Raw genomic sequence first — 13,212 nt, 5'->3', positions numbered from 1 at the left:
CACAAGCAGATGTGGGACTATGGTGGTGCTGAAACAGATGTCATTGAAGGACAAGATAGAGAAGAAGAAGTACATAGGGGTATGCAGGTGGGAGTTGGAGATGACAGCAAGGGTGGTGAGTGAGTTTCCCAGGATGGTGATCATGGACACAGACAAGAACAGGCTGGAAAGGAGGGGTTTCAGTTCTGGATCTTCCGTCAGTCTCATAAGAATGAATTCCAAAACTCTTGCTTGGTTTCTGGGTTTCATGTTGTTGATGAAACTTGTGTATGTACCCTGGGCCAGCACAAGTAGCTGGGAATCTGTTACACATACAAATTGGGCCCCACTCCCGTCTTAATCATGATAAACTCTGGGGATAAGGACCAGCAATCTATGATTTACAAACTCTCTGGATTATTCTGCTAAAGTTGAAAACTGCTACCAGAGAAGAAAAAAACTCTCTCATCTATTTGGTGAACCTACGTGAATATTCAGGTCTGGCCCTATGCTTACGATCATCCTCCATCCCCTTCTCTCTCTTCTTCTCTTCCCTCTACTCATTGAGCCAAATTTTCATAGAGCACTGACCTTGTCTCACACATTGTGCCAAATGTTGAGGATGAACTAAAGAAGACACACAATTATTCCTTCAGAATTATTTCATGTTTTAAAACAAATTCATAGATTAGAATGAAATTTTGACCTCTGTCTTGTTTTCAGTGAACTCCTTCCCCTTAGGTGGCATAAGATTTTTTTTTAATTTAAGGAGATAGAGAATAGAATGCAAGGGTCCTAAGAAAAAAGATGAAAATAGCAACAATTGGTCGGTCCTCAGAAGACAAAGACCTAGAAGATAACATTGGCATCAGGAGTCCTCACAAGAGTGTCCTTATAGACAAATAGTTCTCCATCGCTTGGGGTAGACAGACTTGGACCTCACAGCACCAATAGTATATAGACTCAGACACTGAATTTAAGTGAAGCTACAGTGTTTGCTTTGGGCATGGGGAAAACTCAAGTGTATTGAAAAGGCTGGTGTCCTCATTTGAACAGGGGACCCTCATATTGACATTTCCTGTTATGATTTTTTTCTATCATGAACATTAGCACTTGGCATGTTTCGGTCCTAGGCTGGAAGTAATGGCAAGCTAGGCAAAAGAGAGAGAGGGAGAGACAGAGAGAGGGGGACAGAGAGAAAGAGAGATAGAGGGCTGGCGGGGGTGGGGGGTAGAGAGAGAGAGAGAGAGAGGGAATTTCCTTACCTTAAGAACTGCAATTTTCAGGGAAGAATTTATTTGCTAAAATGCCCACTGAGAATCTTGGTTATGTACAGAGGAAAGGAATATCAAGATATTCACCTGGCATGGGTATAGGATGACATACATAGCAATTAAATGAATTAAATAACATGAATTAGATATATGAATCAACACAAATGAGTTTTTCTACAGAAGGAAAATTTTTGTATGACAAAAAGTCGATAGCATAAGAAAATTTTAAGTATTTTTAAGCCTACACTAGTATGTTTACTTTCATTATGAATTATCTAGTGTCTCAGAAAGTGTAGCGTGTAATGGGGCCTCCTTACCTATCAGTCAACAGTATAAAATTCATACACTTCACCCTTCTTGCTTCAGTGTTTTTATTGAAACAGATATATTGAAATAAGGTATATTTGAAGCCCTCATGTCACATATTTGCACAATCTTGACTTTTTTCTCTCTCTGGGGCAATCATCATACAAACCTGATGATTCCTCCAGAAGTTTTACTATGTCTAATATTATTATTCCATAAACGATATCATTGTTTTACATTTAAAAGTCTCATGAAATGGACCCTTTCTGTACATAGCATTTTATGATCAGTTTTCATACTTTGCTTTTTGTTAATGTTGATATATTTTCTTCTGCTCCATTAATTTAATTAGTGTAGAACATTCCAGTTTATTGTTATATCCCAATTTCTCTCAACATTCCCTCACTGATAGGTATGAAGGTTACTGCATTTTAGTTACAGTAAAACACCATGTGTGGGGGATACCATCATATTCAAGATGGGAATGGGAGAAAATAAGTGGAAGACAATACTAGTATATTTTGTATGTATATTATTTTATTACTTTATGAAAAATACCCAAACTGATGGAGCAGATTGTCAATCTTTGTTATTTATCAAATGAAACAAGTTGTGGCTATATATATATTTTACATATATTTACTGTTCTTATTTAAAATACTTGGTTGCTTTATAAAGAGAAATAGCTGGACCTTGAGAATTCCCTGGAAGTCTGGTGATTAGGACTCCATGCCTTCACTGCTAAGGGCCTGGGTTCAATCCCTGGTCAGAGAACTAAGATTCCACAAGCAGAGTGACATGGCCAAAAAAAAAAAAAAGAGAGAGAGAGAGAGAAAGGTGGACCTGGAAAGCAACCTGCAGAGTTTCTCTGGGTCTCCACTTCTGTTCCTAAGCCCTCCCAGCATGGCTACAAGGACAATGCAATGCTCTTCCATACTGTGGGGTATCAACAATCAGAAATAAGAAAATGGTGAAGACCAAACCCCTGGCTCACTACCACCCAAAGAATATGAAATAAATGTCAGATAATTTTATAGCAGTCATTATGTTTGAGAAGGGGCAGATTTCTCCTCTATAGGAAGACTGACACTGCTGTTGTGCAGAGAGAGTAGGAGCCCAGCAGAATGAAACTGTGTAGGAATTGGTACAAATGTATACAAGACATATCAAGAAGACAGACAGCAATTTCATGGGGGACTTGGTTACGATAATTTTTGTGCATGTAGTCTCACTGCATCACCTAAATAAAATTGTAGTAAAATAGCTGCCCTCATTCCCAAGGTATGGGGGTTTGGGGTTTACTGGGCTGGCATCACTGAGATGGTGCTAAAAATCTCACTTAGATATTGAAGACAGAAGATCTCTCCTCCGGATGGGCAGACAGACTAAGTGAGGCAGCAGATAAGAGGGACCATCTCTGAGAGGAGCTTCAGGTGCGCTGCTTCCTTACAGAGTAAGGGCTATGGAGTAAGGTGGTCACAGGCAGACTCTTTGCAATCTCTATATGCCTGGGCACTCCATATCCAAACTTCCTAATAATGATCTCAGAGAGAGAGAGCAGTGAGCGGTAGCTTGAATCAGGATCTTAGTTCTCTGGCCAGGAATTGGACCTGGATAGCCTGGATGAAAACCAGGAATCCTAGCTGCTAGTCCACCAGGGGCTAGAGGCTAGAAGCAAAGTTTCCCTGGTTCTTGGCTGCGTTGAAAAATGCATTTCTCAAGGAGGCAAAAATTGTAAAAACCGGTATAGAGTTTTATTATTAAAAATACAACACAAAAAGTGCGAGAGCACACAGAGAAACTGTTTACTTAAGACAGAAACAAGGCAAAGATACACACCCAGAGAGAAAGGGTGTGGGCGTCCCCCCAATGAGTAGGAGTGCATGGTAAAGAAGTGATTTATATCACATATAGGATGGTTCTTCTGGGTCTTTGTTTACCTTTGGACAATTGTATTGTTTCTTTTTTCACACCTGGCCTGTCCTAGGACCCTCCCCAACATGCATGCACAAATTTTTGCTAAGATGGATCCCACAGCAGAGGCCTGTGGGCATCTTGGCATCACCTATTTTGGGGTGGTACCCTCTCCTTTTTTGACGCCCGAAGAGCCTTCCTGAACATGTGCAGACAGGGAAGTTTTCCTTGACCTCAGGAGTAGCATCTTATTTCTTTATTTCAGCAGAGCTCAACTCTTGCCACTAACTTTGTCCTTGGAGTGTCAAGGGAAAACAAGGCTTCAATTTTACTCCACTTGACAAACACCAGCTGTCCATCCCAGGGTCCCCTCTATCTCCTACCTCAATTTAGACAAGGAATTTTAGTATTATACTAGTCCCTGGACAGAGAAAATCCTTAAAGACCAAAACAGTAGAAGAGAAGAATTCATGATGCCTAATATCTGGCCCTCTGAGGCCAGGTGTACATCATCTACTTCTTTCCACCTGTTCTGACCACCTCCATTTCACATACCTTGGACACATGTACATGCATTCTTCTCTAGTGAATTCCCAATTTATTTTTTCTAAGGTACAAATGAAGGTATCTCTACCTGATTAATGGTATCAAGAAAACTGATTCCATTTTTAGGTGGGAAATCATTCTTTATGTATGTGGGTATAAATAATGTATTTATAAATATACCTAAGAATTTAAAAAATACAAATACACCAGGGTTGTTTCTTAATTAAGAGTCATTGAATGTTTCCTAAATCTTAATTTTTGCCTTCTATGTTTTACACAGCAGATTCTAATCTAGTCTCTATTAAATCTGAATGCAAGCAATACAGATAGATTTGTTACTCCCTCTTCAGAGCTTTATACATAACTTTTCCCAATTTTATGATAGTAGTTGCAGTGTACACTTCCTTCAATTTAGGGGACTGTGAGTTGAAATGATGGTTCTATGCTTTAAATTGACTTGTATAATGCACAATGCCACTAAAAGGGATGCAGGATTGTTTTAACTCAGTAAATTTGGTTAGATTTTTACCATAACTTTAAAGGCATCCATGACATTCATGTTAACATTCACTTAAAAGCTTTTTACCTTTAAAGACTTCCACTTTCATGTTTATCAATTTATTTTACAACATGACCATTCTTTTTATATGACCTTTGTTAATCTATAGTTTTCAAGATACATTATTTGAAAACCAACTCACAAGAAGACAGTATTGCAATGCCATTCTTTACCTCTTTAATCCTATTCACTTCAAAAACATTAATAAGTACAATATAGAAAGATATCACTCTACTATAATTATGTAGTATGATAAATATCACTACAAGGGCATCATATTACAATATATAAATGTATCAAAGTGACACTGTATACCTTGTTTCCACAATGTTACATACAATATTTATTCAATAAAAGCAAAGAAATGGGAAAAATAGCAGAGAGAATATAAGGACTCTTTTGGTAGTTTGCAATGCAGGAAGCATAGAAATGTGGTTGAAACTAAAACAGATTGTGGAGTTCAGAGACAGTTTTGTTTTTTAAGAGAAATTCATATATATTTATTGCTATTAGATATGAACTAATCAAAGAGGGAAGTGGGTGATGCAGAAGAGAGAGGGGAGAATTATCAGAACTCTCTTCTAAAGTATGCAAGAATGATGAGTTCTGTACACAAGTGGAAGTGTTGGTCTTGATTAAGTGCCAATACAGCTGAACATATTACTCTCAAAAATAAATATTGACATATATACACTACCAAATGTAAAATAGATAGCTAGTGGGAAGCTGCTGCAGAGCACAGGGAGATCAGCTTGATGCTTTGTGAAGACCTAAAGGGGTGGTATAGGGAGGGTGGGAGGGAGGCTCAAGAGGGAGGGGATAAGGGATATATGTATACATACAGCTGGTTCACTTTGTTCTACAACAGAAACTAACACAATACTGTAAAGCAATTATATTCCAATAAAGGTGGAAAAAAAAGAAATAGAGAGCAAATCATTTTGGAAAACTAAAGCAAATTAAATTTATTAATAATATAACTTGTCACAAAACACCACCAGTGCTAAACAGCTTTATTGACAAGTTCTTTCAAGCAGGTAAGGAAATTAATTTCAAGATTAGTGGAACGACTTCACACAATGCTCAAGATATGGGAATAACCTAAATGCCTGTCAATGGATGAATGATTAAAGAAAATGTTGTTCACATACACAATGAAATATTATTCAGCTTTAAAAAAGAAACACATTCCATCATTGGTCACAACATGGAAGGATCTGGAGAATATATGCTAAGTGAATTAAGCCAGATACAGAAAGTTAAATACTGTATGATCTCATTTTTTTTCTTGTATGATCTCATTTATATGTGAAATCTAAAATAGTCAAACTCATAGAAGCAGAAAATAGAATGGTGTTCACAGAACACAAATTGATTTATTAAGTTTAAACTTTAACAAACTCAAAAAGAAGCAAATTCATTTAATAAAGTGTATAGCAACACATACAAGGATGGTAACAAGATGTACTAGAGTCCAATGAAAATGATAATTTTGTAGGGCAAAATGGGTCAGATACAAACAATCTAATACTGGCCTCATCAATCCAATTTCTATCTCCATGGAGATGTTTCCCCTTCCTTTTCTCTGTGTCTTTTCTATTTCTGTCTCTCTTATAAGGATACATGTGATTAAATTTAAAGGCTATCCAGACAATCTTGGATAAACTCCTTCACTGCAAAGACCCTTTATCCAAATAAGTAACATTCACCCTGTTATCATATAAATTAATACTCACAAGATAGGAAGATTGGGTTGTGTTTTCAGGGCTACTATTCAGACTCACTGCAGAGATGTTCTGGTGGACTCCACAGGAAGGTCTATTACAAACTGACTCAGGGAAGGAAAGTCAATTTTCTCTCTGGGCATCATGTGTGACACTTTCATTTGCTACCACCTACTGGTGAACCCTGTGGAGAACAAATCTTAGGACAAAGTCACCTTATGTGGGAGGCACCTTATCTGTTCCTGACTCCCTCTGAAGTCTTTATAATGAAAGATAATGTTCTTTATTGTTTGATCACATTAGAATAAGGATTTCTTTTCCTTATCAGAACTAAAATTTCCCCACTGAGAAAGTTGAAATATTTCATAATCACCTCAAACACTAAGGATGATAACTTTATAGATAATGAAACTGATTATAGTGGATGCTAATGGTGCTTCAGAATACCAGTGACTGGTATTACTAATTACTAATTTGTGGTGTGAGCTCACTTCTCTTGCCCTACTGGAGGGATAACTCTGGGAGCAGTTGTCATGGCTCTAGCCATGGAACCAGGTAGGAGCTAGTCTCTATGTAGGACAATTGCTTCCTTCAACACTTTGTCCATTCTATCCTCCTCCTACAACTTTCTTTTTCTGAGAATCATCACAAACAAAAGTCACTAAAACTAGAACTCCTGGCTCAGACAGGATATGAGCAAAGAAACAGGCTATAGAGAATTGAAATATTGTGTCAAACATCACAGAATTAGACTAAAAGTAAAGTCAGGTTCTGAGCCCAAGTTACAATGGTCTAAACATGATTTATCTAGTCATTTTAGAGGAATTGTATGATGGAAGAATCAAGCATTCTGATTCACCTAGAATTCCTATCATTTTGACTCTAGAAAACTAAGCCCCTAAAAGATGATGCAATCACAGAGAAAAAAGGCAACCTACCCATGAATTTCCTCAAAGAGTCCTTCATATCTCTGTTTCTAAGGCTGTAGATAAATGGGTTCACCATTTGAGGGACCACAGTGTACATTATTGAGGTCACTGCAATTTTTCTGGAAGACTCAGTAACTGCGGAACTAATGTAAACCCCAAGAGCTGTCCCATAGAATAAGGATACAACTGAGAGGTGAGACCCACAGGTGGAAAAAGCCTTATATTTTCTACTCATTGATGGCATTCTCAAAACAGAGGAGACAATTTGAATATATGAGAAAATGATCCCAGAGACAGAAACACTCCCAAATAAGCTACCTGCAAAATATATCAAGATGTTGTTGATAAGAGTATCAGAACAGGCCAGCTTGATGACCTGAGCAAGTTCACAGAATGAGTGAGGGATTTCCAGGTCTCTGCAGAAGGACAGCCTCAATGCCATCAGACTGTGAAGCAGGGCATTCACAATGCTAAAGAGCAGAGAGAGTAGAACCAGCAGAACACAGAGATGAGGGTTCATGATAATCATGTACCGCAGGGGGTGACAAATGGCCACATAGCGATCACAGGCCATAACAGCAAGAAGAAAATTTTCCAAACAGGTGAATAACTGGACAAAGCAGATCTGGGTGAGGCAGCTTGCATAAGTGATGCTCTGATTCTGTGCTTGGATATTTACCAGCATCTTTGGGATCGTGGTTGTGCTTAAACAGATGTCAGCAAAGGACAGATTTGAGAGAAAGTAATACATGGGAGTGTAGAGGTGGGAGTTGGAGCTGACAGCCAGGATGACAAGCAGGTTTCCAAGAACAGTGATGATGTATACGGACAGGAACAGGATGAAGAGGAGAAGCTGGAGTTCTGGATCTTCTGACAGTCCCAGGAGAAGGAAATCTGAAACATCTGTTTGGTTTCCTGATTCCCTGTTATGGATGAATCTGATGGAAAATATTGAGTGGAGAAACAATAAAATTGTATAATCCTTGGACAAGCAGCAGCATGAAAATTACCTGGGAACTTTTTTAGAAATATCTATTCTTGGGTCCCGCTCCTGACTCACTGATGATAAAGTTGAGGCATGATTAACAATCTGTGTTTTAATAAGTTCTCCAGATGATTCTGCCATAAAACAAATTTTGAAAGCCACAGCTCTAGAAAAACACTCATTTGTATATGAACCCAGGTGAATATTTGAATCTTTTCCTCTGCTTATTTCTCCCTCCACTTATACTTAATCAATTTTTTATTGAGCACTGATAATCTCACACAGTGGCAAGTGCTGAGAATTAAGAAGATGTTGCTGTATTTCTTCTGAATTACTCCACATTTTCAAACAAAGAGAAATATAAGAATAAAATTATGAACTGTCTCATCATCAAGGAAGTTACTCTCTTAAGGTAATAAGCAGCACATGAATTGTTTTTGATAGTTTGTCTTTATTATGAAGAATTTTAAAGGTACACACAATTGGGGGGATTCTCTTATATTTTTACCTAGTTCAGTAACTATCAACACTTGCCTTTCTTTTTTCATTTATACCTAATCCTTACTTACCCTCTCCCCCACTTTTTTTTTTTTTTGGCTGGGGGTGAGTCAGAAGTTTTAAAATCAAATCTCAGCCACAAATCTGCACTTTTTATTATCTGTATCTCTAACAAATTATGACTTTTTAAATTGACCACAATGCTATTATCACACCTAACAATTTAGCAGTAATTCCGTAGCTAACATGGTAATTCATTACTTGTTGTTGATATTCAGTAATTCAAATTAGCATAAGGTAATAAGTAGCATATGATTTTTTTATGAATAGGAATGGGAGGGAAAATCTGAATGCATAAGCTCCTTAACCATACAGAAGAAAATAGCAGTAATTTTTTGGTCTTCAGAAGAAAGAGTTTTATAAAATAACACTAATATCAAACATCCTAGTAGGAGTGTCCCTATACAGCAGAAGAACCCTATACAGTGGTTCTTCCTCTCCTAGGTCAAAGGTGGTCTTGACAACACTTATCACATGGAATAGTTCTTAGATCACATGGAATAGTTCTTAGACTCAAAACTCTGAAATAAACCCAGGCTCCAGCACTTGCTTTGTGAAAGGGGTAACTTGTTCAACTGTATGAGTAGCCCGGTGTCCTCATTACGTAATGGGAACACTCATAAAACTTCATGGGGATGTTGCAATAATGAGAAATAAATAGACAAATGTAGCCAGCACAGTGCTAGACATTTTCTCTACTGATATTTCTGCCATGAACAATGACACCTTGTATATTTCTGGGATAAGGAAATTTGAGAAACGAGCAAGGAAAAAGAGAACATCCTATGCCTGATAATTGCAAATTTTAGGGGAGAATTTATGTGCTGAAATTCCCTCTGAGAATCTTGGTCATGCAGAAAAGAAAGAAAGGAGTAATCAATGATATCAGTATTTGTCTGGCATGGACATACAACAATTAAAATGAAATAATAATACAAATTAGATATAGAATCAATAAAAGCAATGAAGAGAAAACCATAATTCAGAAAGTTACACGCACCCCAATGTTCATTGCAGCACTATTAACAAGAGCCAGAACATGGGAGGAACCTAAATGTCCCTCAACAGAGGAATGGATAAAGAAAATGTGGTGCATATATACAATGGAATATTACTCAGCTATAAAGAGGAATGCAATAGCGCCATTTGCAGAGAAATGTAGTTGGACCTAGAGACTGTCATAAAGAGTGAAGTAAGACAGACAGAGAAAAACAAATATCGAATAGTATCACTTATATGTGGAATCTAGAAAAATGGTGCAGATGAAATTATTTGCAAAGCAGAAATAGAGACCCAGATGTAGAGAACAGACTTATGGATATCAAGGAGGGAGGGAGGTGGAATTAATTGGGAGATTGGGATTGACATATATACACTACTATGTATAAAATATATAACTAATGAGAACCTACTGTATAGCACAGGGAACTCTACTCAAGGCTCTGTGGTGACCTAAATGGGAAGGAAATCTAAAAAAGAGGGGATATATGCATACATGTAATTGATTCACTTTGCTTTACAGCAGAAACTAACACAACACTGTAAAGCAACTATACTCCAATAAAAATTAGTAAAAAAAAAAAAAAGAAAAAAATGCAAGCAATGAAAACTTGCAAGAGGGAAATGTTCGTATGATATGAAGTCTAGAGCATGAGAAATTTTTAAACATTTTCAGACTTCATAGGTATGTATATTTTTATTATATATTATGCAAGTGTGAAAATGTACTGAGAATGTTGATAATAGGGAGGCTATTCATATATAGAGGTAAGGTATATCTTGGAAGTCTCTTTACCTTTTGCTCAATTTTTCTATGAACTTAAACTGTTGTAAAAATAGTCTATTTTTAAAGATGAACAGAAATAAAAGTTAAGATCTGGGCACTCACCAGTCAACACTATCAAATTCACACACTTCATCCTCCTCCTTCACCATAGGTATTTTTATTGTGATAAATAATATAGTTATATTTGAAGGCTCCCACATCATACATTTACACATGCTTGATCTTTTTCCTTCCCCAAAGGAACCATTGCATTAAGTTGATATTTGATATGCATTATTCCTCTAAACTTTTCATTTTATTTGGTATTTTTTTTCATAAACAACTGCATAGTTTTGCATTGTAAACACTTTATGTAAACAGAACTATACTGTACATGTCATTTGCAATTGGGTTTCTTATTTGATTTGTTTTTTGGTTAATGTTGATACATATAGTCCTGCCTCCTTAATTTTAACTACCATCGAGTCTTGCACAATGTTATTGCATCCCAATGTATTTTTCTGTCCCCTGACTGATAGATATTATGTTTATTGTCTTTTATCCTACATATTTTGGAATATTCTGGTGAGGCAAGAAGAGAGATGGAGGGAAATAAAAGGGGAATACCTTCTGCATGAATAGTATTTTGATATTTTATTTTAAAAAAAGAACTGATGAGTTATAACAGAATGGTAACATTTGTTGATTCTGGAATGAGGTGAGGAATGGTTATATTATTAATCTATTACACTATCTTTGTTGTCCTTACATAAAATATTTAGTAGTTTTTAAAGAGAAAGGTACTAGGAAGGCAGATGGCTAATTCTCTCTGGGTCACTACTTTTTTTTCTCCAGTGTCCTCATAACCCAGATACAAGGATAAAACAAAATCTTTTCTATACATTAGAATATTAAGAACTAGGAATGGGAATAAAAGGTAAAGCTGATTGGGACTCCCCCAGCGTTCCAGTGGTTAAGACTCTGTACTTCCAGTGCAGGGGGTGCGGGTTTGATCCCTGATTAGGGAAATAAGATCCCACATGCAAGTGGCTTGGCCAAAAAAAAAAAAAAAGTAAAGCTGATTGTTATATGCTAAATTGTCTCCCTCACCGCCACTCACATGTTGAAGTCCTAATCCTCAGAATGTGACTGTATTTGAGATAGGGTCTTTGAAGAGATAATTCAGTTAAAATGAGGTCGTTAGGGTGAGCCCTACTCCGATATAACTGGAGTCCTGACAAGAAGAGGAGATTAGGACACAGGCACACATAGAGCAAGACCACATGAAAAAATATGGAGAAGAAGGCCAGCTACAAGCCAAGGAGAATGACCTCAGAAGAAACCAACCCTGCCAACACCTTGATCTCTGGCTTTCAATCTCCAGAACTATGAGACAATAAATTCATATTAGTAAACCACCCATTCTGTGCTACTTTGTTATGGCAGTACCAACAAACTAATACACTGTACAAACCCCCTCGCCACCACAAGAACTCAAGTAAACATCTAAATATTGTACAACACCCATGTTTGAGAAGGGAAAGATTTCTACTCAAGAGGAAAATGGGCCCTGCCATTGTGGAGAGTGTAGGATCCCAGTGGAATAAGTACTGGGTGAGGTTTGATACAGACATATATGTAAATGTGTGAAAATGATAGAGAGTTGGGATTTGTCGGGGGTCATGGGGGTCTTGGTTCTAATCGTATCTCTCTCTTCACTGTTTCTCCTGGATGAAATTATAGTATAACATTCTCAAAGAGACTTTATGTTACCTGGCTGGCTTCATTGAGGAATGGTATTTGATATCTCCCACGGATCTTGAAGACTGAAGATCTGTCTTCATAAGAACCAGACTGAGAAAACAGGCACCAGGTCAAGAAACATCATCACTGGAAGGATGCTTAAATGTGCTGTTTCCTTAGTGAGCAAGGGCTGTTGAGTGAGGTGGTCATAGGCAGACTCATTGCAATCTCCACATCCCTGGGGACTCAATATCCAAAGCTCCTCATTAGACAAGCTATTTTAGTGTCATGATGGTCCCTGGATTATGAAATCCTTAAAGACCAAGATTTAGAAAATATGAGTTAATGATGGCCAATGTCTGACCCTCTGAGGCCAGGTGTACAACCATGTACTTCTCTCCACCTGTGTTTGAACACCTCTATTTCACACACAGGTATACACACTCTTTCTCTCTAATAAATTCCAGACTCCTTTTTTCAAAGTTACAAACTAAACCATCTCTGTATAACTAATGGTATCAAGAAGATTGGTTACATTTTTTAGTTGTAAAATCATATTTTATGTATGTAGGTATAAATAATGTATTTATAAATATTCATAAGATATTGTAAAAATTTAAACACTAAGCAATGTTTCTTCCTAAGTAATTGACTGCCTCCTGAACCTCAGTTTATGTTCTCTCTATATTATAAAGTAGATTCTAATTTATTCTTGATTAATTCTGACTGATCAATACAGATAGTTAATCCCTTTTTAGAGTTCATATCCACCTCTTCCAATTTTGCCACAATACTTTCATTGTGCATTTTCTTTTTCTAGTTTATTGAAAAATATCTAACATACATCGCTGTATAAGTCTGAAGTATACAACAAAAAGTTTGATTTACATATATTGTGAAATGATTATCACAATAGGTTCAGCTCACATC

At 37.0% G+C, this 13,212-nt stretch overlaps 1 protein-coding gene across 1 annotated transcript; it reads right to left on the bottom strand.

Annotated features, from left to right (window-relative positions):
- Positions 1–7,184: 7,184 nt before the first annotated feature.
- On the bottom strand, positions 7,185–10,709 carry LOC130836227 (olfactory receptor 7G2-like). Its single transcript, XM_057708297.1, has 2 exons — positions 10,663–10,709; positions 7,185–8,154 (listed from the first exon to the last, which is right to left on the bottom strand). Exons 1-2 carry the CDS (start codon positions 10,707–10,709, stop codon positions 7,185–7,187), a joined length of 1,017 nt encoding a protein of 338 aa, XP_057564280.1.
- Positions 10,710–13,212: the final 2,503 nt, after the last annotated feature.

The sequence above is a fragment of the Hippopotamus amphibius genome, chromosome 15, assembly GCF_030028045.1.
Source record: "Hippopotamus amphibius kiboko isolate mHipAmp2 chromosome 15, mHipAmp2.hap2, whole genome shotgun sequence".
Taxonomy (NCBI): Eukaryota; Metazoa; Chordata; class Mammalia; order Artiodactyla; family Hippopotamidae; genus Hippopotamus; species Hippopotamus amphibius.
This window is presented reverse-complemented; position numbering and strand designations above follow the sequence as displayed.

Coding starts and splice junctions, on each gene's coding strand:
- LOC130836227 (XM_057708297.1), bottom strand. CDS start 10,709: ATGGTGAAGGAGGAGGATGAAGTGTGTGAATTTGATAGTGTTGACTG. Junction 8,155..10,662: donor GAATTTGATAGTGTTGACTG/GTGAGTGCCCAG, acceptor CATCCATAACAG/GGAATCAGGAAACCAAACAG.